Below are 27,583 nucleotides of genomic sequence, written 5' to 3'. Positions count from 1 at the left end.
ATGTATTGTTGATGTCAACTTATAACCTTTTTACACATGCAATCAACCACAGATTTGGCCGATATGCATGATTAACACCGCTTCAAAGTGCCAAAACAAGAAGTATATCTTGAGAAGATAATATCCACAGGAGAAAGATTCCTTCATTTTATGGCTCTAATAATACCATACACATAATTACAAAAACATTTATTAGGTATTACATCTTCATCTTGATAATGATAATAGCCAGTAATATAACAGCAGGCATTTTTTTGTTTTAGAGGCCATAGTTATGTTTTTATATGGGGATAAATTAAGTCTTCCGATCCTTCAATTAGAAACATCTTCGGTTTACTTTCTCCAGTCAAAAGTATTTTATAACCTCGGTCATCATGTAGGCTGATCCAATGGAAGGTGAAGTCGTCCCCAAATTCCCAAAAATTAAAGTTAAAAAAAAAGGATGTTCACTTAAACAATGTTTTGGCCCACCCCCGCCCCATATCTGCCTGTTTCAAAATCCTGAAATATACTACGTTACTAAAATATACCAATATAGTCCTCAATTTGACATCGATTAGAGGAAGCGTTGCTAAACATCCCGCCCCAATTGGCGGGAACCTGATAACTTCCTTATTATCAGACTATCATCTGATTTAATGGTGTCGTCTTGCCTAGGGCGTTGGTCTAGCTATTTTGTTCATATTTATTATATAGACCTACTCTACCACATTATTTAGGTTATAGGTATAGCGCCATAACATAACCCCATTTTAAAAATTAAAGTCTTAACAAGTTTTGCACCGTTTAAGATTTGTTTATGACGACATTCGCAATGAAGCAGTGTTTATGTCTACATACATATTTTGGATTGTAATATTTAACTATCGACACATAATTATAGTTCACAAGTTCATGTTTCCTTTCAATATTATCCACTCTAATATGGCCTCCGGAGGTAATTCATTCGGCTATATACGACGATATATAAAGTCCGGTTGTTTTTGTTGTTTAACGAACTTTTAACCACGTAGTTCAGTATTTTTTCTTGAATACAGTAGTTTGTACATTTATCAAATACATAAACAAAAATAATGAAAATGCTAATAGTTTAAATTAGAAGCATTTAAATAAAGTGTTTTTTTATTTTGCAAATATATTTAGATGCTTTGTGTATGTGTGTAAATTATGTGTTTATAAATTGTGTTACCAATCATCCTTTAAAGATATTTTTTTTTTGAATATGCCTTTTTAATATCGCGTAATAGTTTTTCACTTTGACAAAAAACTGGATCTAAAACAAAAATGATTTACCTAAAAAGATGTAATAACCGCAAAAAAAAAATATTGTTTTTGGTTAAAATTAACTAATTAATTATTTTTTTACAGAATTGAATAACTTTATTAAAACTGCAATAAGTCAGATTTTATTCATCTTCATTTGCTATGTTGTTTTTTGGGGTGGGGGAGGGGGGGGGGGGGGGTTAGAGGCCAATACATCTTTAATTAGAAACAGAACATTCTGGTTGGGTCCCAAGCATTCACTTAGCCACAATCGACTTGCTGATTGTGTAACAAGTTCTTTATCTAACCATCTCTAATAATCCATACATTCCATATGCTAGCCCGATATTCCTTCCATCACAACATAAATAGGAAAAATTACTAATACAGTATTATAATAAAACCACAAATTGTGTTAAGCATGATAATATCAAGAATAAACCATAAACCAGGCCTAGTATAACCATTTTACACTTTTTCTGCGAATTTTCCAGACAACCTTGCTGTCTGTCGGTCTTAATATTCGATGAAACAATATTTGAATTTATTTTTGTTTTAAACAAGTCACTTTGTACATAGTGTGAACTATTTTATTAGGAAATTGGAAAACACAGGTCAAACGACTACACATAATTAGGTCGAAACACGATTGAGTGTAATAAACACAGACATTTCCTCACATGCATTATGGTTTATAATGAAGTCGACAACATTTAGACACATAGGTCTGGGCATGCATGGGACTGAGGGGGTTTTTTTTAGCGGCACAATAAAGCCCCTTTCTCACAGAGCTGAGTGCCTGGAATATTGCGGGAATATACCATTACCATGCCGGTATGGTTTTCTGTGAGAACGGGTCGTCTTGGCATCATGCCGGCACCATGCCGGCATCGACATGACCTGCTTTAGACCTAGTAATATTCTAGGGATATTCCCCGCAATGCCAGACGGGCATTCTGTGAGAACGTAACGCCGTTATATTCCGGGGTTCCCTGTCGAGGCTTCAGACACCTTGCGCGGTCAAGTGTATCACTTTGGCGCCAATTCAATTAACAATAATAATGTCGAACTGGAGGGATAATGAGATAAGAGAGCTGCTTAAAATAAGGGGACAAGAAGAAATTTGTAGCATAATCTATAGCAGGCCTCTAGGCCATATATGCCTAGGCCTAGCTCTTTGTTTTTGTTGGTGCCTAACTAGCCTGACCCTTCGTCGCCTTGTAAATTGTACAGCCTTCTAAGGTGTTTTACAGATTGCCGATGACGGCTAATTAATTGCTGTACCTGTATAATATATGCACAATATACTGTACATAGCATGTATTGCATAAATATGCTATAAAGGAAGATAATAATCTGTAACCTAACATTCGCCGCCATATATCCCTAGACAAAAATAATAACAATAAAGGACGCCCTCAATAATTATTTTGTCAGAGACTTTTTATCGGCCGAATATGCCCGACTCCTTTCTCACAGAAAGCCGGTATATACCGGTTATATTTCCGGCACGATAGTCCGATGAGAATGGGTATATGCCGGTAACGATACCGGCACGACGCCAGCATTGTACCGGTATATTGCAGACACATCTGTGAGAAAGGGGCTTAATAGTGATAGTGCTTTACAAATAGAAAACACATTCTTAACTTACCTTATTTAAGGGAATAGGTGTGCCCGCCAGTTGTGTGCCCTCTGATCGTCTGATGCATCTGGTCGTCTGGACGTAAGACTTTCCGTTCCTCATCATAGCCTATCACTCTCCATTTCCAATCATTCTTCGTCCCATGTCCTTTATAAGTAAACAATAAAATAGAAGAATAACATAGTTAATATTACAATTAATAATTTAAATAAACTTTTAAATGTGTGTAAATATTGTAATTCATTTTATGATATGAATGAAAACAACGTAAAATAGGCCTAGTAATAGTTTAATATTCCTAATTATAACTGAAATAGTATCATGTTATTACGACAGGACTAAAATTAAACTACGACTCTTGGGATTGCCCGTTTGCTCGTGGCAAATAGGCATAACCACGTTATAATGAATCATGCCTATAGGCCAATAATTAATCACCCTTTTAGCTATTTAACAATATCTAGCATGATCTGTATGATTTCTCTCGGACATCCCAGTATAGCATAGCAAGTGCCTTGTGCTGACATGTTACACGAAATCGAGTTAAATATTAATTGTATTAGCTAATATTCTGAATTTTAAGTATTAGTCAACATAAATGTGGATCTACAGCAGTAAGTCTGGTTTATTAGACTACTCAGGATCTATGATACTGTCCATACTGAAAAGTACATCGAGATGATTCATGCGACGCTGTGTGGTTTAAATAGAAGACGTGCCATACTTTAAATGGACGCGCCGTACTTTAAATGGACGTTCCATACTTTAAATGGACGTGCCGTACTTTAAATGGACGTGCCGTACTTTAAATGGACGTTCCATACTTTAAATAGACGTGCTATACTTTAAATAGACGTGCCATACTTTAAATGGACGTTCCGTACTTTAAATGGACGTGCCTAAACTCCACCCTGATTTTGTTTTCTAAGTTCCCATATTCATAGAACCTGAATCATTATAATTATTTTCCAAAACGTATCTTTATCAAATACTAAAAACAATTATATAATGTATTTGTGTTTCTATAAATAAATATATGTGTAAAATATCTTTATTACTGAAACATACAAACGATTGGCCAACAGTATTAATTCAAAATACGTTATTTAAGTTACAAAGACATAAACCAGACGTATAGATAAAACATCTCATCTATTTAAGGAGTAAACCTATTTGTACTAATTTAGTTATTCAATTATATTATATACATTTATTATGTAGCAAAGAATTTGGCACGCGACTTGCAAGAGTGAGAGAGTAGATGAACACGACCAATTTGATTAATGATAAAAAAATATGACGTATAAAGAACATTATGTTCTCCCTAGGTAGTTCTTAAATAATCTACGTATCACTCATTACACTGATACATAGATCTATTTAGAGAACATAACAATGTTTCTATAATGACAAATAGTTATTCGTAACCCCTGAGCCATAATTCGTCAATTACGTACACTATCCCAAATGCACCTCCTAAACATGTCATTCGATAAAACAATAGAGCGGGCCGATTATCGTATAACAACTATAGAGAATAAGTATTTCGCTATGGAAATAATATAACAATTGATTGTTGTTTAATAATACGTAATAAAGAACTTTGATCAAATATTCTTCGGTCAATGTGCTTTATGGACAATTTAGACGCATTCCAATTAAAGACCTTACTTCATTATCAACCATAGGCCTATGTTATACGATAGAAACACAGACAAATGTGTCCTACTCACACACACACATGCATGCTGTACAAAAAGCGATTGCAGGAGTTTTGGTGATGAATAGTGGGGTAGATTTATCGAGAGTTTGTACCTTAAAGTACATTTTAAAACGGCCTGGTGTGGATGGGTGAAGGAGTATTGTTTTTGTTATCATTCAGTCTTCAGAGAAATTCTTATAAGAAGCCTTCCAATAACAGACCCTCTTATTGAGGATGTTTTTGTTTAGGCAGGAGGAACAAAACATCTGCTTCTTTCTTAAAATGAAGTATTATATTTTTTAAAGACCCAGACAATGTTTTACAAATTTAATTTAATCATATTTTTTAGTTTTTTTAAAATGTATTTATAATTACGCGGAAATAAAATAAATTTATTTGATTGATTGGACCACTCTCAAATTGTGACACTCATCACACGTGGGACCCAATGACAATACTTATTCATATCTAGACAGTTCACTACAGGTTAAAAATACATGAGTAATCAAACGTATGAAGACACAGCAGCCATGTTAATAACAATTTACAATTTCACTAGAAATCTAGAAATACAAATAGTCTTTTTCAGGAGCATTATTTCAATCATCGATATCTCTGAATTCCCTAAATCTTAAGACTTAGTAACCTAGGTAACGATGGCCTTAGGTCGGAACTTGACAGTTTCAAATACAGTTACATTTTTTCAAATATGACTCAGCTAATCAGACGGTAATAAAGTCTACTAATTCCCGAAGAAACAAAGTACAACAAGCTTCATGACAACTGTTCTTTTTATTAATAAAGTTCAAGTTGACATATCGTAGGCCTACTCGTGGCCATTATGAGTAGGCCTAAAGTCTATCAAACAACTTAACGTAGCCTACAAGCACTGATCAAACAACATTAATAAAGTGTCACGACTTTCCACATTCGCCAAATGCATTCTGGGATATTCTTGAACATCACGTATGAAATAGTTGTGCTCAAAGTTCGCTGACACGTCAAACATCACTAGGACATTAGTTATTATTTTAATTATTTTTGCATCAAGTGTGGGCCTACAAGTGGTAAAAAAGCGCTATATATAGTTGAATCTGGTCTTCATAACAAAAATTATAGGTTTTGTGCTGAAGTATATTTAAATCTCCTCTGTGTAACTGGGTATGGTTCCGTTTCTGGGCTTCTAACGAGGCCCGTAACTATAAATTTATTTTTGGAACATACAACAATCTTAACCAAAAAAATTTGTTTTTTGTACGCTTTATCTAAGCAATAGCAACCAGTCCTCTTGAAAATAACATGATTTTCCTAAACATTACAAACAATTTAAGTTTCGGTTTGACACGATATATTTAGGATATTACCAAGAGAATATTTAAGGGTAAACCTGGCGAAGCTGACTAATTGCATGGCGCTGTTTGACAGAACTCATGCTTCAGGGATCTTAACCTTAAATCTTGAATCTTCAAGTTCTGTTATGCGTATGATATAATAATCTGACTCGATAAACGATTGGAGGGTGGGTCTGACGTGTTAGTTGCGTTTGAAACGTTTTTAAATTAGTAAATCTGTTATCGGCGGTAACTCTGAGCGGTCTTTTTGTTCAAAGTAAATGTTAATGGTCTCTTAGCAAACTGAAAAATGAGAAAAGATGCAGTATTTGAAACCTGCATTTTATCAAATATAAAACAACAATTATAAAAACACACGTTATGCGGTTGTAATATAATTAGATTACGCTTTGTATTTGTCATTATTTTAATTTGTTTATTTCTACTTATGATTGACAGTATTGAATTATTAATCTAGAAATACAGCAGCAGTATTAGGTAGACTCCCAAACATGAGTAACTCTCCTAAACATAGTGTAACTCTTCGCCAACTCGACCATGTGACGAGTTCAAATCTACAAAGTTTACGCAGTGGAAGATTATTGGAATATCCCGTCGATCGTGTTAAAAGCGTATTCACAATCGAAAGCGTTTATTTATATGCGTATCCGATTTTATATAATATTATTATTATACTTATTTAGTAGGACACTTCTGTGACGGGAAAATGCGCAACCAATGACACCTTGATACGTACGAATGAATTCGCCTAGTTGAAAACAGGTTTAAATACACATTGATTGAGTGAAAATAGCGAGTTGAACATAAGCCTAGTTTTAAAAGTCGATCAAGATCCGGGAGATAACATAACAAATAAGTGAATAATCTAACTCTGAATCAATCGATGAAATCGTTGAAAGAAATGTGTATATAACTTTCTGTTTATTTTTTCAGGGGAACCAGAATTTAAATATGTAGCCAACATGCACGGGAACGAACCCTCGGGACGTGAGTTACTTCTAAATCTTGCAGAGTATTTATGCGACCAATATTTGGCAAGGGATGAAAGAGTAATAACAATGATCAACAGCATTAGAATACATTTACTACCATCAATGAATCCAGATGGATTTGAAAAGGCCTGGAATGTATACAATGAAACGGTATGTTGGTAGCTCGTTAATAATTGAAATGAGTTGATGAGGAGGGGAGAAAGGGCATCCAAGGTGCTGCAATACTCAGTTCACCTGCGTTAATGTCGATTTTGAAATTGAGGCTCGAGGGCCTAGATTATTGTAAAATGAAGTGCTATGACCCGTCTTTTGCATTGAAATGTTAGGGGGGAACGGTTGGGCCAGGTGATTGTTATTATTATTATTATGATTAATACAGTAATTATATTGGAATAACATAAAGACACCTTATGTATTATGAACATGTGTTAGTTGACTCATAATAAGTCATAACTCAATGTAAGTTAGTAATGACTGACCTAACATAATTCAACTCTTTATACACAGCAATTGCTTAAGTGTATTTATGTTTGCTGAGTAAGAAAGATAAGGCAAAATTAACAGCTTATCTAAACTAAAATCTTATTTTTAGCTGGATAAAAGTATAACCATAAATAAACCTGTGAGCAATAGATTTTAACTTTAGTGTAAAACCTTTCTTCAGTAAAATTATGATCAGTTAATAATTGTTAAATGTATTGTAACATATGAATAAAATGTTAAATGTAACATTTCTTGCCAGTCAAAAAAGTCTCAACGAGTTTCCACACTGTGTCCAGATTGCGGCCCTCTAACTGGAAAAAAACTCGTGATAATATATAACTGTAGTGTTTAATAGACCCGTATAATCATTATATGGTGCAAACTAATTTTTATAATTGTATTTTTCAGGGTAAAGTTCCATCATTATTCGGAAGAAGTAATGCTAATGACATAAATCTGAATCGTAATTTCCCGGATTTAAATGCTGTAATGTACGAAAATGAACGAAATGGAGGACCGAACCACCATCTAAAACCAAATACAATGCCTGTAGATGAAGTAAGTTAACGAATAGTCATTTGTAAGGAATCAATTCCTAATAATAGGCCTATACGAAATTTTTGCAGATAAAAATATCACTTTTTAACTGTTACACGAATTTTTTGATGAGAATCTTAAAAAGAAATAATAAATCCCTTTTAGATTGTTTACGGATTTAAATAAAAAATTATATTATGCAATAAATAATTAATATATATAATTTCTAAAATGTGTATTTTTACATTTTTTTGCGCAAGTTGAAGTATTTTAATAATCAAATGCTAATTGTTATTATGATATTATTAAAATATTAATATTTTTGACTGAACGAAAATATTGAAATTAATAACAGGAAATTTAGGATAACTTTAATCGCACTAGTGTCTTCACAATGATACTCTGCAAAACATACCAGATAGCTAAAATGTGAACGAGTTATTATTTCTATTCAGTACTGCTAAAATGTTACCACCCTAGTCTTTGGACAGACAATTTTGGATAACTTTAATCGCACTAGTGTTTTTACAATGATACTCTGCAAAACATACCAGATAGCTAAAATGTGAACGAGTTATTATTTCTATTCAGTACTGCTAAAATGTTACCACTCTAGTCTTTGGACAGAACATTTAGGATAACTTTAATCGCACTAGTGTCTTTACAATGATATTCTGCAAAACATTACCATATAGCTAAAATGTGAACGAGTTATTATTTCTATTCAGTACTGCTAAAATGTTACCACTCTAGTCTTTGGACAGGGACTGAGTAAACTAAAACTCTAATTAAAGATTTATTGCTGATTTCTTTTCAAATAAAACTGCAATTAGACAGCTGTCAATGGATGTAACGCGACAGGCAGTTGGTTATATATCTAAGCTCACTATTAAAATGAACTAAGACAGTTCAGTTGAGTTTGCAAGTTCAATGAAAACGCATTTCTGTCAATGCGAATTAAGCCCTATGTTTTTTGCGATACTCTTAAACAAACGCCAAAGTGTCTCATTGCATGACCAGTATTTCACCCCTACTCCTAAACTTGTCTTTGGTTCCAGGTATGTGTGGGGCCTAAAACTATCCATGTTGTCCCTGGAAAATAATATCAGAAAGATGATCTATAAATCATAAAGTGAACATTTCAATTTCGTTTAAGTTCTACAAGAGTACAATAGAACGCCTAGCTATTAAAGGGAAACACTGGGGACCCAACAAAATAAAACCTTTATAGTGATGTTCCCTGAATGCTAAAATATACGGTATTGTCCCTCGTTTTTACAGGGAAGTATCCACTTAATGGGCTTAATATGTGTGTGTCTGTATATTAAGCATTGTATATTAGGCATATGATAAAGCATTTCAATTTATGATTACTAATGTTTTTCTGCACAGCTTCAACCAGAGACAAAAGCAATAATGAGATGGATACAGAGGCACCCATTTGTGCTCTCAGCGAACATGCACGATGGCCAAATGGTTGTCAACTACCCGTATGATAAATCACGTGATCCAATGGGTCGCTACTTCTACAGTATGTCTCCAGACGACGCTGTTTTCCGCCATCTTTCTTTGATATATTCAAAAAATCATGAAACTTTAAGCACTAGGCCTAAATCATGTTTTGGCTATGGAGAAGGCTTTCCAGACGGAATCACTAACGGCGCGTCGTGGTACAGTGTAGAAGGAGGTACGTATGTAACCAAAACAAAATCATTTATTTCACCATGTATTCCTCATGAACCTTTGAGCATTTCTGATGTCGAATTAGAACAACCCGGTTGAGAGAGGGATACTATTACAGGCCTACAAATAGTTGTGCAGGGTAATAAACATATGACAAGGAAAAGTGAAGATAACACAAGTAGCCTCAGTCGGCATAGGCAGGCCTACTTTACTTATATGGTATAGCTCAAAGTTCAACATGCTCTGAAACATTTCAACAACATTAAATAACTCCACTTATTTTTCGATAGCGGTGAAGCAGAAGAAGCATCATGAAGTTTATATTTATAATAAACATAGAAATGTTAAACCTGGAACTACTCTTTAAACTCAAATCCATATTTATAATAATACTTTGATAAAATACATGCCTATAAAATCGTGTTGTAAATCGTCCAAGGTAATTTAAAAGGTGAAGTCGATTAAAACACTAAATACATTTTCTTTATTGAAATTCAATTTAAGGTATGCAAGATTATAACTACTTAGCATCAAATGCATTTGAAATCACCCTGGAACTTGGATGTAAAAAATTTCCGAATGAAGAAGATCTTGAAAATAAATGGTACGCTAACAAAGAAGCATTGTTATCTTATATAGAAGCTGTGAGTATAACATTTGTTTGTGCTAAAGCTCTGACTACACTATCAAACTAGTTTGATAAAAAAAAGTGCGATTTGCCCAAATATGGCAGTGTGATTCCTTTATTGTAAACAATGATTAAGTTGACATAACTATTCATAAAAATTTAACAAAGAAAAAATATACACAGTAACAAAAACAATCATGTTACCAATATGCTTAAATATAGTAGTGATATGACATCATGTCCATATATTTTCACATCACATTTGATAGTGTAGACAAAGCTTTAAAGTGATGATAATTTATTTGTGGAAATAGTGCTACTGCGATACAAAGTACACCTTATGGTAACCCGATGCATGCATGCTTTATTAGGCTACTTCTTTTAAATTAGGATCTTTAAACTATCTTATAATTTGACATTTTCCATACAAATAACACTTTAACATTTCATCTATTCTATCTGGAAAAAATGAAAATAGTTGTTTCGAATAGAAGTAATGTATTGGGAATCTAATACCTTTTAGGAAATCTCTTGATACAAATATAAGAGTTTCATAAGTAGTATAATTATTAAGTTGAATGAAGCAAGCCTGCTACTCACTCCTGTTCACATTAGCTAATTCCTCTTGAAACATCTCTTATCTTAACATCTTTCATATCTAACTTACACTTCAATGATGAGATTCTTCAATGACTGAGACAAAAATACGTCGACCAATCACAGAGGACATTGAGCCCTTATTGATCTGTCTAAAAAATGATGACCTAATTGACGGTCCTAATTTCTCTAAATTGTCCTCATTTCTTTTTCTAAATTATGAAGCCTAATATTAGTTAGCGTAGTATATGTTACAAACAAAACTATTTATTTTAGTATTATTTCTCCCCCTTAGATTCACATGGGCGTGAAAGGAGTAGTCACAGATCTGCAAGGCAATCCGATTGCCAATGCTGTTGTCAAGATCACAGGTCCTAGGTATCAACATGATATAACAACAGGTATGTGAAAACACAATATAAAAAGTAATGAAAGTTAATGAAAACTTTTTGAGAAATGTTTGGAACGCGAATATAAAATTTAGGTTAGGCATGTAGCTTCAAAGTGTAAAATGCGTGTGAATTCACCTGCGGCATAATACATGTTTTATCATTTTATGATTTATGATAAATTTATTTCTTGTGGATTTAATTTAATAACGAAAGAATTTGACGAAAGTAAGAACTTGACTAGCGCAGCTTTTCCATCAACACCTCTTCATACGTCCGGATACGGAACAATTTGTTGTCTTTAAAAATGAATGTTTTAGATTGGTTTCTAGTCGTCTGTTGCTGATATTGTCCTTATTCGAGTTCAACGACTGACTCTTTATTAGGCCTAGGATTGATGGTATAACGGCGGTCCTACAACAACATGTTTGTCTCAAAACGGTACTTTAGAAAACATGCCTTTATTTCTTTTAATAATGATTAAATGTTGAGTGACTATAAAGACATAAGGACTTCCTAAGGGCTATCCACCGTGGGGCCAATTGACATACAATTTTAGTTTCTCGAGTGTTTCTAAGTACAGGCCGTCAAACGAAATATGTCGGACAATTTGTCTCTTTTAGAGGGTGTGGATGATTACTGTTAGCCCCACCAGCCGATATTGTACTTTAAAATATATGTAATAGTAGCCTACGGTTATGTAACGTTCCTTGATATAATGACGTTATAACAGACACACTTTTAAAAAGTTAATTACGCAATATGAAAAACACTGAAATAAAAATAGATAACGAAAACTGAGTCTCACTTATTATATTTTTTGTTTATGTTTTCTAGCTATTGACGGTGACTATTGGAGGCTTCTCACTCCCGGTGCATACACTATCACTGTTGATGCACATGGCTTTAGACCATTAAGCGAAGCAATCACTGTACTGGGCAATATGGCAACCGTAGTAGACTTTGAGCTGATACGAGAAGAGATCACAACACCAGAAATTCTACCTAAGCTGCCAACAGGCGTCATTGAAGTCATTACGCAAAATGACAAGACAAACGTAGAAGTTGTCACAGAAATTGAAGAACCTCAAGTCCAGATAACAGCCGAAGAGGCAACTGACAATAGCATTGTCATCAGTAGTAACGCTGGAGGTAGTACGTCAATAGTTAAAACTGAAACACAGACAAATAAAAAACAGACTGTAAATAATGGACAAAGAATAAATGGGAATGCGGTAGTCAATGGAGGAGGAGGAGGAGGAGAAGTAGTAGGAGGAGGAGGAGGAGGAGGAAAAGCTGGAAGAAAAAATACCGGATGGAAAAAATATGGGCCAGCAATAGTTTATAGAGCAAATGGTGATAGCAGCGAAGAGGATGACTGGCCAGAGCAGTACCGTAACAGATGCAATATATACAATATGATACGCCGAGGGTGCCGAAAAAAGTACACATATCCATTTTACTCTGTGAATGATGCAAACAAATTCAAGGCCATTCCATAAACAAAAATGTATTAAAACAAAGACAATAGACTGAATTATCAATGCTTTATGATAAACGGATAATTATTGGTACTAAACAAACTTTGAAAGCGTACAGTAAAAAGGCTTAAGTATTACAATACTGTTATAGCATTACAGTATATCTGAAAAAAGCAACTAATTGTGTGAACAGAACTATCTTTGAAGGTGAACGAAATATTCTGGAAAGCAAAACATACACAAAGACATACCGTCACGATAATGTTTAAATAGCCTATTAGTTATTAAGGCATATATTGCATTATTAGAGGTGCAAAATAATATAAAATTCTATTCAAACAGGGATGTGAAAATGTTAAGTTAATAGAAAAGCATTATTTTTATTACATAGAGGCCTAATAGCTAAAATAGCTTAACACTCTAGGGACAAAGGCTTATCTTAGGCTATAGGCTATCTCTGACTGTACATTGACTTGGTTGTAAGTGGTCTTCAGTGGATTAATTATTGTACACCGCAACTGTTCATTTCGTCAATAATGCCCCTAAATAGGCAGATAACAGTCTAACAAATAATCATAAATATAGCTATTTGCAGTTACTATAAAGGCCTATTATACATGCGAGCTATCGGTTAACTGGTTAGTCTAAAGTATACATTTCTTCAAGAACAGGTCTACATTCAGAAAACAGTAATAGTACCAATAAATATTACGGTAGGCCTATTTGTATTGATAACATTCAGAGTATTGAATACTTTGTAAAAGTGTTCTAAAATTGCCAAGTGATCCACAGTAACGTAAGCCATTACACAGTTCACTACCCATTCGCATGAAATTAAATTGTATTATAAAAAATGGGAGTTAACGTTACTCAATTTAGATGATTACGATAGATTTTAGTAGTGACGAATTTCTACTATCATGAAACTAAGGCCTAGTTATGTACGTTCGTATTCAAAACTGTACAATTATCTGTAAAAAAAAATCTGAAAGAAACGGTACCTTGTTTTAAGAGACCAGTTTTTCAAAATCGACACAAATTCAGCTAATCTATTATTATTATAATTCCCGATTCTTTCTATTGGTGGAACATTCAACAAATTGAATAAGAATGCCAATGGAAATGGAACTTGTACAAATGGCAGATATTTAAATGTATGCAAATTTTGCACCAGTACTAGGTTTCACTATAAATCCGATAAATCTGCACCATCATCATGAAAGCCAATGTCTCTTTTAAAGAATTGTCTATGATTATGAATAAAATTGTTTATATTTTTGATGAATTTATTAAATGTGTCCTTTTTATAATATTACTATAATAATGCGGTTAAAAAAAGGAGATTGACGAAAACACACAACTGAACAGCATGAATACAGTCAATATATATTTATTTATTGTGCTATTATCAAAATTATTTTGTATGCAAGACTATAAATAAATATATTTCGTTTTAAATTGTACACTATGAGTATTATAAATACATTTCAGTACATTTTAAATTTTTACAGAAAGACATTTTTTCAGGAATACTTCTTATAAGGCTCTTCTAAATATTGAACAAACTCCTCTTAAAACACTATTATACATATTCAATGTTGGTAAGAAATATAATAACAATAATAAATATAAGCTAGCCTATTTCAGTTGTAAAAGCAATTTGGAGATAATCAAGAAAGAAGAATAAAGTATACGATATTTCTAAGGGGAGGAAAAGAAAGTCATGCCTCGGGTCACATTCTATGGTCACCGTACAGGTAGGCTACTACATTAGTACTTCTATGAATGGATGACTAGCCGGTGACAATAACGCTAGTTGGTCATACCCAGTACCGTTTTGATTTTACGATCATTCGGGAAACCACCTCACGACGACATTAACAAGAAAACAGAAACCTTAGCTTTCATTTACTTATTATAATTTCTATAGGCCTATTTAATTATATTTTGGGTTATTTTTCATTTGTATCAAATGTTAATAACCCACAATATAATAATATACCAATTATTAAAATTGGTAATAAGTTTTCTCATTGTTTGAAGTCTGTTTTGAATTGTTGCATCGGATGAAATTACAGCAATACAACTTGCCCTAGTCTGTTTGTACTTACTTCTACAAACTCTAAATACTAATTAGTTAGAAACTATGATAGAGGTAGATTTGGGCAGTTTTTAAAATAGTTTTATAGGTATTAAAATAGATCTAATTAAGGTACACTTTGTCCACATCAATCTTATGTATAAATCGACCACGTACATAAGACCAAGATCCAAATGAAATGATCCAGTGACGCACGAGACATCTTGTTGTGGACTGTGATGGCTTCCAACTCAACCCATGCCTGCAAAATATATGATATAAGTAGTAACATTAATAAATATCAACCGTATATCTATATGATTATGCAATTTATATTACCGTTTCGTACTAACGTCGTACCGTAACTTTACGGAGTCAAGCAAACGTGTATATACTGGAACAAAATAACTGACGGTAGAATTCTTCACTTCGGGGAGAAACCCCTATTAAGGGGATACCCCTATTAAGGGGACAATTTGTTGGTTCTTAAAGATGTCCTCATAATTGACTTTATATTTAAACATTGGTCAACAGAGGTTAATTTTAAATGTGGAAGGTAGTAAACCATTCAATTTATTTGGAATATGAGTGATGTGGGTCAAAGGGTCAAATATTACGTAATAAAGATAACCATCCTTACCTATCCACATTTAATACAAACATCCTCACATCACAACAAATATTGTTTTGTGAAATAGCAATCACATCAAAAAAACAAGTATATTGCATTAGTAACCAGGGTAATACAGATCAAAGAAGAAATCCCCCTCCCCGAAAAGAAGAACGCAACATTTTGTGACAGGAATTCCATTTATAAATTTATTATTAAAATCAAATTAGAACACGTACAAACTTTTGTTTTATAAAAATGTACATAACACACACGTTATTTATTCATATCTCAATCACACAAAGACAAGATGGTTCATATAAAACATTTAGAAATGTAATAGGAAACTATAATAATATACTTTGGAAATATATAATATTAACATACATCTTATGTTAAGGTACAAATATAATACAATTTTTTAAAACTATTTGTTATTTCATTTCATTTATCTTTTTTATTTAGGAATATCATGGTGACATAATATTATATCCATAGCAAAAGAGAGAAAAACAAATCTTATTCTAACAGCTCATAGAACAAAAACAAAGATATATAAATATATAAAGTCAATGCAACAAAGCATTCCATTGTATGTGCATTCTTGACACATTAAGAACGTGGCAATTAATGGCCATGATCAAGGAATTACTACTTGCGTTCACACGATTTTTAAAACTAAAAACAGATTTTCTAATGAACTCATCAAAGGATGGGACGTCATTTAAGACAAACATCATGCTTGCACTACAATGTCTAGGCTGCTTCAGCAGCAAACGTAAGGCATTGTTATAACATACATTCAGTGATCTCAGAGTGCTCTTATTATATCTACACCATAAGGTTGAACAGTACATGATGACAGAGTAACTCTTAAATAGATAACATTTAGTCTTAGTAGAACATTTTCAAAACTTTCTATTTAGAGAGTTGGCCCAAATGCAAATAGATCGATATTGACGTTTGATGTCACTTTCACCACTCAGGTTATTACTGATCACATGACCAAGATAGGTTATTGAATTATCAACGATTAGAGGTGCCCCATTTAAGGTAATAATGTGGAACACCTTTGAGGTTGCGGACTTTCGGGCAAAATAGCAAGCATTTGGATTTGGTTTCATTAAAAGTAATATCATGGTCACTAGCAAAACCTTCACAGAGTCCAATTAGGCTTTGTAAGCCAGTCACTGACGGAGCCAAAGGGACCAAGTCATCGGCAAAGCTTAGGCAATTCAGTTTAAGACTGTTAATTTCACAACCTTCTTTTGACTTAGTCAGTTCAACAGTTAACGGATCAGTGTACACATTGTAAAGTAGAGAGAACATAACGCCTCCCTGGCGAACCCCATTACGAACAGTGAAAGAATCGGAAACAGAACTACCCCACCTGACAACAAATTCCTGATTCCTATACCATGACCTCAGTATCTTAACTATAGGTGAGTGGGTACCCCTGTCAATTAAGGTCTTGAAAAGTGTCCAGTGGTTCACTTTATCAAAGGCTTTCCTAGCGTCCAAGAAACTGGGCTACCATGATTGTTGTAATGCTCGATAATCTGTTTAAGAGCAAATATACACAATTCGGTTGAGTGACAAGATTTGAAGGCAAACTAGTTGTCATGGGAGTCCAGTGAATTACCACAATGTTGTATCATTACAGGCTCTAGAAGTTTAGAAGCTACACATGCCAAAGCTATTGGCCGATAATTCCATTTATCAGTGATATTCCCTGATTTAGATTTAATTACCGGCACAAACATAGCCTTAAAACATACACTTTGATATGCTCATTGCATAGACCATCATATCCCGCTGCTTTAGCATTGGGCAATTTGTCAATTAATAGCTTAATATTATGGGATGAAACATCAATTTCACCATCTGTACAGTTTTCAAGAGTTTCATTAACAAAAGTCTTATGCTCAGATGAGTCAATACTATTAAATAAATCGGAGAAATGTTGACGCCATAGGTCACAAATTTCATTTTCCCCTTTAGCACTACCAATAACGTTAGACTGGGAATTGGCGTAGCTGGATTTCTTAACCTTACCCCACAAACTATTATAGTCCTTATCGTCAAAAGACAAAAATGCCCTCAGAAAGTGTAAATCCAACGAAGAAATGCTAAGGGCGGACTCAATGTCCGCTCTTAGCATTTCTTCGTTGGATTTACAACAATTGCTTCAGCGGACGGAATTTGAGAATTCTTACAATCATGTGGTTTATAATACGGTTCGTCAGGAATAACTATTTGGTTTGTAGGATAATTCTCAGGTTTACGGGTAGTCAGTGCAGGAGAATGCTGTGTCTGCATAGCTTCTCTCACTTGCTGGGCCAATTTGCATCTCTGATTAGTTGCATAAGCGATATCTGCCTTCATCATCGCAGTTTGTGAATCTCTCTGAGCAGCAAAGTTGCATCAATGTGTTCCACATCTACAAATGGGATTTTAGACAGATTTGCAGCGGTGAATGTAGGCAAAGACGATGCATCACAATTTACCAGGTAACTGAGCATGTCAGTTACTATAATATCACCTTTTCGTCTTGGTTTGTGCACATTATTTTCCTTATCGGGGACACACGCACATAGTAAATCCTTTGCAGCTTTAATGTCATTTAACGTGAAATTTGCAACAGTGATAGCGTGAAGACGGTCAAAAGTCATTGAACCCATGTTATTAACGAGAAAGCACAACAATTCATTAATTAAAACATCACCTGGTTGGTGAATAGTAGTTTCACTTACAGAAGATAGTAGATCACTGGTACTAGTTGATGGCACGTCAATGTCATTAGTTAATTCCATCTGGCTACCCAAAGTAGTACTTTGAACGCCGCAGCTGGATGACGTCATAGCGAGTAGCACACCTGTGAAGCCCTAAGGCAAGCCTGTCAATCAAAATGATTGATTGGTATTGACAGGGGCTAGCTTTCAAAGGCCAAAATTAATGAACGTAAACACCAGTACACTGATGCAAACTGTCCTCCTTTTAGTCACAATACCTTCTTCTTTTGAAAAGTATAAAGCATAGTCATCAAACAAGGCAATATAGAGCCAACAACATCGGCAAGGGTTCGAGGTCGACTCGCTCCTAGTTCTGGTGGTGGAACAAGTCTTCTCGGATAAGGACTATAAACCGTAGGTCCGGTGTACACAGTTATAACATGTGTACACTTTAAAGAACCCAGTTCATTATTCGAAAAGAGTAGGGGGTTACCCCGGTGAACTGGTTCACAAAATAGCCCCTGTATCAGGGGGATTACCACCTATCTGATAGGACAGTGATTAATTCACTATTGGTAATCTTTGGCCACATTGCCTAAAGACATAAAATAAAATAAATAAAATAAATAAATATAAAAAACGAGAGAATTATCTCAAATTTTGGAGCCGTAAAAAAACGCCCTCAACTAAAAAAAAAGTTATGGTACCTCTCGACTGAGAACAAAGTTTAGAGGCGTCACCGAGTTTTCTACTACTTCAACCACGAAACCTTTGCTAAAATATCCTTCCGCCGATACGGTTATTGTGTAGGTTCCTGGCAGCAATAGACGCCAATATTCACCGTCTTTTGCTAAAGAAAAAGAAGATAGATATTAAATTATAGATAATATAAATATAGTTCATTTTAACGTAACAACATGAAAAATGTTGAATGTTTAAAAAGGTTGATCAATTTATATTGCAAGGTAAATTATTCTAACCACTCATCAGCCGTGGCAAATTTAAACAAAATCTGCTTCAAATAAAAGCGAATGTACGAAAATCAATTCAACTTACTTGAGGTGACGTCATGATTGATTCCTGGTCCTCCTACATGTACAACCGCTCCTTTGATAGGCATATCATCAGTGCTTGCTATAATACCCTTAACTCCCATATGAATCTGAAATTTTTTTAAATAAATATATACATATTACATACTTTTTATTTTAATGTAGGCCATTATGAGACATTACATGTGCCTAGAAAGGAATACACAAATCGCACTAAACTATCTATCTACCGATTGATGACATCAAGAACCACTAATGAATGGTAAAGAATTTACCGTGGAAATGTTCCACTACAATTGCCTTACCTGGTACATGTACTGAATGAGCGCATCTTTGTTGTCAATCCATTCCTTTTCTAGTCCCGACTCTGACGAGAATTTAATGCAATCTAACTCGAGCGTTATATCAAAACAATTTGTGTGTAGATAATCATAATCTTGAATGCCTTTAAAAGAAATACACAAACAAATATATTCAAAAGTTGTTTATCATTGTTTGGTTTGGTGATCGTGTCCGGTGTTACTGCATTGACTCTCACAAAAACTAACGTTACATGAGGACTATCATACACGTATTGAATGTGATGAGATGATGCTTTGCCAAAATCTTGACATCATTGTACCAATGTACATCCGGATGTAAATCACATTTGATAAAACTTAGGAAAATGTTGATCTGCGTTAATATCGCTAAACCGCTGAGTTTGCCCTGATGTCATGAGTAAGATTCTCATCAGAATCGACTTTTTTTAAATTTCAAATTATCTACTGGACATTTTGTAGAACCACGTCAGAGTTGGGCAAACATCATCTTCCTGATGTGAAACTAGTCTGTTACTAGGCCTAGTTTATATTACAGTAGTAGGAAACACTAGGTCTAGTTCATAATAGTAGGCCTAACCATTATCATATCTAATGTGCTTAAGGAGGTTACAATATAACAAGAACTCACCTCCTTTGACCGTATACCAACTCGCACCATTGGTTATACCATCTTCAAATGTACGACTGTATATTGAGCATGCGCGTGTTCTAGTTGACATAGTAGCGTGAGAACGCGAATATGTTCGTGCAAGATGTCTAAAGAGAGAGTCGTCTGGACTCATTGTATAAGATGGTCGCCCGTTAAAGGATCTTACGTCATCAAATGGATAATTGGCTACCAAATCGCCATCGTGCATGTTGGCAGATAGTACAAAAGGGTATTCCTCAACCCATTCAATGTAAGCTTGTACTTCGGGTTCAGGCTGTTGAAGAATAGTAAAAACAAATAGTTATACATTTCTAAGTTCAAAACATTTGCTACATTAAACATAACATGTGTGGCACTGATAATTTACACAAAGCATAAACAGTAACGTCAAATAAAGGAAAAAGCTCTGTCTACACTATAAAACTTTATGTAATGTGTCCATATATGGACACGGTGATGTCATATCACTACCATATTTGGGCACATCACACTGTTTTTGTTGAAATGGTTTGTTGGTGTAGACAGAGCTTAAAATCATAACATCATAATAAAGGCAGTTTCCAATTACATGCATGTCAACTATTGCGATGATTTTCAATTCAATAAAATGGTTTGAAGTTTTATAATAAGTATAGGCCTAAGGGTCCGTTCAGACTTAGTTATTTACACGGGTAAGCTGGTTTCATAGGCATACATACTTTGGATGGGTAGGAACCAACTTACCCTGGTAAAATAACTAAGCCGAAACGAGTCCTAAAGTTTTCTTGCTACAAATCATTAAAAAAAAAACAAAATTAATTTACCACATAATTCGTCATATCTTCGCCGTACCCCAGATGATGATTTTTGCCACCAATTATTTCATTTCGATACATAATTGTATTTAACCGTGGAAAGTTCCTGTTTAAATCAACCGAATGCAAATTCTCACGACCATAGGCATCAATAACCATATCCTGAAATTAAAACATTAAATATCATAGACAATATTTAATAATTTAGTCGCCCTTGGAAGTTATAATTTTGGTGCAAACGTTAAGTTCTTATTCTGGCTTAGTTTCAATCTAGTCCACTGATGCATGGTAGTTACACATAAACAAGTTGCTGTACCATATTATTGCTTGCGAAAAGATTTAATATATTTGTCATGGGGATTGGTTTTAAAGTAAGTAACATCAAGATCACTCATTATAAAGTTTGGTTCTCACTAGCGACGCAACGTATGATAAGGCCTAAAAAAAATATAGTTTGTTTGCTGTCATCCGCCGCCCCTAATTTTGCAGCACAATGTTTTCCCACTTGTGATTACGCAATACAGCACTTTGCGTTAATACGACGCTGTGTTACGTTACATCGCTAGTGGGAACCACGCTTTACACTTCATATGTATGCGTGTTTTTTTTTCTTACTGCACGCATCCGTAATTGGTTGGAAGGTTACTACATTTGAAAACAGTGTCTAGTTAATTTAACAATCAATTAGAAGAGAGCATTCCACAAACCAAACGAAGATTTTTTGTTAGGCCTACGCGGTTGAGCATTTTGTAAAGGGTCTCGAAACTAAAGAAAAAATACTCTTCTTGGTAAGATTCACGTAATTATTACTAAATAAATTTTAAACTGAATGTATGATAATTTAAATGATAATAATTAATACCGGTGATAATGAAATTAAAGAATATTTCTTACGAATTCTTTGTAGAACTGGAAGGCCTTCTCGAAGCCATCAGGGTTGAGACTTGGAAGCAGATGGATCCGGGTGTTGTCGACAAGATACTTAATAGTTGCATTACCAGCATGGTACTCGTTACAAAGGTACTCCGCTAACTTTAAGATCAACTCGCGTCCAGTTACCTCGTCTCCGTGCATGTTAGCAATATACTTAAATTCTGGTTCAACTGTCAACAAATAAATTGATAAGTTATAAGTACAAAGTCATAAGATTTTATTATAGTTTGTTGAGTGATACGTTACTAGTTATATTGAATATAAGTTAAATATTAACATCTTAAATTTATTATACACATTTCACAAACAATGGTAATAAAAAAGTACATCCGCTGAATATGTCACTTGTTGTACGCTGCACTTATGGAAAACACTGATACCTACTCTGCGTTGAATACTGTATAATTATACATACAGTATTCTTAAAATTAAACATGTAAATATGGTATATACAGATATTATAATAAATTTGATTTGGTTTCAACATTCATAGATTTTTGCTATTCTTAAAACCCAAATGACATGTTACGTCTAGCAAAAAAACTGTTAATAGGACCACTAAAAGATACTAAAAATCTGTATTATTTTAACTAATATAGGCCTACAGTAGAAAAATGATTCAGGTGACCGAATAAAGTGTTTTAAAATATATATTCCTCTCGTTCTTAGGAAGTTATCCCATTCATAATAGGAGTGTCCACTGAGCGGTGTCTCAAAATAGTTTGAAAAAATTGTGAAATAACATACGAATCTCGTGTACACCAACATTGTTGCTTATTTCCAATGCGTACAACGGTCTTCCTTCAACACTTTGTCCGATACTGTACATCTTGGTAATATTAGGGTAAGCTGTCGTGAGATTCTGGAAAAAGATTCCGATATCGTTTGAATCATGATAACGAAATTCATGGAATGATGTACGATCTGCAGGAACAAAGGAAACAATAATAATTACATAACTATAAGAAAACCAGCAACAATAATAGAATAAAACCCATCCTTTGGGGCATCCCAATTTAGGGACACACCTATTCGGGAACGCCCTATTAACACTTTCGAACAAGGAGAAATACATGGTTAATCACTTTGACCAAAACTTGGAAACTGTTAGGGAGTTCCATACTGATTAATAGGGTTCTACTCTGTATTCGTTACTGGGGTTTTTAAATTGGGATTTCACGGTTAATATATTATAGTGGAGGTTTTTATCTCTGTTAGTTGATCTAAAATTTTAAAAAATAACTGAAAGTATGACTTACTTCTTGTTCTTTCACATATAAACTCGTCAGACCCATCATTGCAATCTGGTGAACCATCGCATGCTAAGTTTGAGTCGATGCATCTGATGAGGAAACCATTACGGTTATAAACGTTGAGTGAATTACAAAAAACGTAATGAATTTATATTATAACAATGCATGATACTAGGTATCAATATGCTAACTATAGACTGTGTCCCGGTGGGTATATAATTTGCAACTACCTTTGGCCTAAAGGTATAGATAATTTTATTTTTTTAATGAAATGAAATGATACAAATAATTGTACTGAGCAAAACTAAAATTAGAAATACTAATTTCAAATCATTTTCATATAGGCCCTACTTTCATTTTTTAATGTTGGACAGGTTATTTCCAACTTCTTTAGGCTATAAATCGAACAGAAATCTTCTTGTCTATATGGAGTTTTATTTATCTTAACAGTTTCTTAGAAAACTATTTAACAAAGATGCTACTTCAATCTGAATGCATTGCAGTAAAAAAACAAGGAGGAATACTTGATGGCCCATCAGCATATGGTAGAAACAATGCACTTTATAAAAGATATGCTACTTATGTTAAACCAAAATACAATGAAAAAATCACAAATCCTATTAATAGTTTATATTGACTTTTTCCCCCTGAATCTTTGTTAAATCGTTATAATTATGCTATTTTACAAATAAAACTGAATCAGTTAAGCAGTGTTTTATTCATTGGCAGAGTAAGCCTGTTTCCACTACGCGTCTGTGCTGGCGTGCGTAAATGTGCGTTTTCACAGACGCGTAGCTAAAGTAGTAGGAAACAAGCTTAACAGGAAAAATTAAATTTCCAAAATTAATGAGCCTTACTTTCCGTCACTGACGCATCCAAATTCACCTTCAAGACAAGCTGTGAAAATAAAAGGAAAGCAGATTATGATTATAAAAATAAATACTGTATAATTGCCTGCAAGTAGATATCAATTTAATTGTTTCATTTAAACCAACAAATTCATGAGCACGATTTCATATTTATATTATTTCTGGGAAAACGTATTGATCATATTTGGAAAAAAAATTAGATATAATAATATTTTTCTAGAGATTTCAGTTGTGATTAAGAAAACAAATTTAGTTTCCTAATTTCATGTAAAAACATTACTATTAACTAAAGAATGTGAGTAAATTCTTTTGGATTTGTCAAACAAAATGATTTATTTATTAATTACTTCCTATGTCTACATTATAACTGAATTTCACGCACCTCTGAAGCACAATAGGCCCACGTCGTAGGAGTGTTTACAGTCCGTTTTACCCCACACATCATGGCTACAATCATCGATGGTTTCATCAGTAAGATCGCAGCTCAGTTCTCCCAACCAAACCTTCTCTGGAACATTTGTTCGCATACCTCGTCTATGTAAAATTAATAACACTTACAGATTAATTTGTTATCAATTATGATTGATCTTGGTAACTGTTAACTCTACATGCTTCCATTTGGTCTCCTTTACACGAGTCTAACCAAGCTTGATTTTTGTCGATTTTAGATATATTTTTTTCTACGAAATTTTGAATGTCAATGATAACGTTAACGTTTATTTTTATTTTACCATATCCATTTCACAATGCATAATGATATTAAATTATGCTTATACGGTTTTAATCAGAATCGCTGTCAACCAACATTTTGTTCTTGTTGTATCTTGTGAACATTCTAATAAAAAAAACCAACTTACCTGGCTTGTTTCTGCTTACTTAACATTTGATAAACACCTGGGTACCCCAACTGTCTACAGATTGAAGCAGCGGTTACGGTCGAAAACTGTTTCTTGCAAACTGTCCCCCATTGACCATCATGGTATACTTCTAAGCGTCCTTCCCGTGGAATACGCCCACCCTTCAAACGTATTGTGTTACCTTACAGGGGAAGGAATTGATTAGTTAACTTTAGTTTGATTTGTATGTATTTTGGCACATATGGCCAAGGATTACCAATAGTAAATTAATCACTTTCCTATCAATACCTATGAACCTTCTCCGGGGTGATCATTTACTCGTCTCGAATAATGAACTGTGTAGCCTAACACACTGGACCAACTAGAGTCCTTATCCGAGAAACCTTGATCCACCACCCTCATTAGGAATGAGTACGCCTCGAACCCATGCCGATATTGTCGACCATTCATCCATTTGACTCGCTTAAATAACTGTATATAAGTCTTAGGATTTGTAGGCCTTCATATTATCATTCAATGAAACTGTGTGTAGCTAAAAGTATATACTTATTTATTATAAGAGGGCCTATACGCTCGGTAATATTAGGAATATCAAGCTGCGCTATTATACTAAAGTGTAGGAAATACTTATATTATACATAAACATTAATTTCATAAACATGTTAACTATTAGATTCTTAGTAAACAAAATAATCGAAAATATGCAAAGATATTTTGTAGGCTTATAAGAAAATTCGGTTTTACTTACCACGTGCAAAAGATATTTCCAGAAAAACAAAAGCAAAGATAAAAATTGGAGATAGTTTAGAGGCCATATTCTTGACGTGTGAGCTCTTTTACCTCAAGTGTATTTTGAGGAAATCACAAGTTTATGACCAAGTTATAACGCCGTCCACACCACAGAATAGATAACACGTGTGAATTCCGATTGAACACTCCTCTAATCGTCAATTTCTATTCCTTCCAAGAATAATCCTGGGAACAACTTGTATTCTGATGCCAAAAAAACCAACTACTAACTTCCCGTTGTGGCCGGTATTGTAAGACCTCACGACAATGTTGTACAATATCCTGTGTTGGGTAAGGGTATTAGTGAAAAGGAAAACGACAGGAGGTGATCTCACTACGCGCGCGATGACGTAATCAATCATTGTTATTATTAAAAATCAGATCTCACCTAATTGTTTCGCTTACAATTGTTATGGGCGGTATTAATATCAGGGGGGTAACTGTGATTTGGTGTCAATAGCGGGTTTGGACAGAAAGAAACAATATACAATGGAATAATCCACTGACAAAACAAGGTCAACATGTATACGATTTTGTAAGAAATATTTCATAAACTTTTTTTATACCTCTCTGATTCACCCAAGGAAATCTAACAACTTGCGTTGATTAAAATATATAAAATGATATAAAACACGATATTTCAAAGTAAGTTAAAAAAACGGACAAAACTAAACTAAAATATCTGATCTTGTTAATATTCCTTCTTTTTGTGGGTCGCCATTTTTATGTTCTTTGTTTTTGACCCAGTTTCAGATTCTGACGACGCAGCCTTTAATACACATATCACACACAGCATAATTATGTCTATCAATTTTACCACTTTCCCAAATATACACGGCATATAAAACACTAAACTAAGGCCTCTTATATCTAAACATGTCGTCATTTTTTTTAGTAACCGTTAAAGTATATACGGAGTAAACAAACATTTCATGTCACTTAAAATAGGACCAAAAAAAAAATAGTATGAAACAATTATTTTCTACAACATCGGTCTCCATTTTGTTATCTACCTTGATACGATAACATTCTTTACTGTAGGCAGGGAAAAGTGAACTTTCATTCTCTCCTGCTGTAGGTCATTTATAATCTAAACATTGGGTTTCATGAGTTAAGGTACAAATTATAAAATACTTAAAAAAAAAATACTGTACAAGAAACTGTAGACATGTTTTCTGAATAACAAAGGACAGCGCTGTCGTACACCTATTCTGGGTTCCAAACGGAGTTTTGACTTAATATTAGTAAAAAGATAAACATTTTGGCACATATGACGTTTCATACGTATACTACTTGAGCTTGTAAACTAAAAAACAAACAGCTATTTTGTTTTGTTTTTATAAGCTTTTTCTGCATGAGATTTTAATGTTTTTAACTGTGTTTTTTATTATTGTACAAATGATATATGTAATTTACTCTCAATTCAATGTTTTATATTGCAATGAGTAGAACGAATGAAACCAGAAATACAAAATCGAAAAGCCTCGAAATAACTACATTCTGTTCTTGGGACAAGTCTATCGTAGGCCTATACCATTCATACATTACATTACAGTATGTACATTACACAACAATGATACAATTATTTCAATACCACCTTCCCACTAATGTTATTGGGTGAAGATAAGAGCATGAAAAATCATTGAAAATACTGAACTAACTTTTTTAATGAACGAAGCCTACCATCCATATTAACATGGTCGTCACTGCGTCCATCTTGCAACCACGCCGTAAAATCATTCTTTCAAAACTGGCGCGATTGCCTGCTTACAGAAACAATCTGCACAGTAAAATACTTTTCAGTCATAATTATTGTAAACCATATTCATGTCAATAGAACCATTTAAAAGCTTGAAAACGTTCGGAGATTAAGCACAAAACTGCAAGTTA

At 33.9% G+C, this 27,583-nt stretch overlaps 2 protein-coding genes across 2 annotated transcripts in view; one reads left to right on the top strand and one right to left on the bottom strand.

Moving 5' to 3' along the window:
• Positions 1–12,773, top strand: part of LOC140047718 (carboxypeptidase E-like) — a 35,821-nt gene extending 23,048 nt beyond the window's left edge. The window contains exons 2-7 of the mRNA XM_072092754.1: positions 6,896–7,104; positions 7,846–7,995; positions 9,367–9,661; positions 10,162–10,301; positions 11,178–11,283; positions 12,109–12,773. Of these exons, the coding sequence (XP_071948855.1) occupies positions 6,896–7,104; positions 7,846–7,995; positions 9,367–9,661; positions 10,162–10,301; positions 11,178–11,283; positions 12,109–12,773 (1,565 nt within the window). The remainder of the gene's footprint in view (positions 1–6,895; positions 7,105–7,845; positions 7,996–9,366; positions 9,662–10,161; positions 10,302–11,177; positions 11,284–12,108) is intronic.
• Positions 12,774–14,023: 1,250 nt separating this feature from the next.
• Positions 14,024–25,924, bottom strand: LOC140046984 (carboxypeptidase D-like). Its single transcript, XM_072091773.1, has 13 exons — positions 25,653–25,924; positions 24,905–25,085; positions 24,430–24,581; positions 24,036–24,075; positions 23,185–23,267; positions 22,673–22,849; positions 21,887–22,095; positions 21,002–21,154; positions 20,178–20,472; positions 19,532–19,671; positions 19,231–19,336; positions 18,882–19,024; positions 14,024–15,094 (listed from the first exon to the last, which is right to left on the bottom strand). Exons 1-13 carry the CDS (start codon positions 25,717–25,719, stop codon positions 14,987–14,989), a joined length of 1,854 nt encoding a protein of 617 aa, XP_071947874.1. The 5' UTR covers positions 25,720–25,924; the 3' UTR covers positions 14,024–14,986.
• Between the last annotated feature and the right edge of the window lie 1,659 nt (positions 25,925–27,583).

Source organism: Antedon mediterranea, chromosome 4 (assembly GCF_964355755.1).
Source record: "Antedon mediterranea chromosome 4, ecAntMedi1.1, whole genome shotgun sequence".
Lineage (NCBI taxonomy): Eukaryota > Metazoa > Echinodermata > Crinoidea > Comatulida > Antedonidae > Antedon > Antedon mediterranea.
This window is presented reverse-complemented; position numbering and strand designations above follow the sequence as displayed.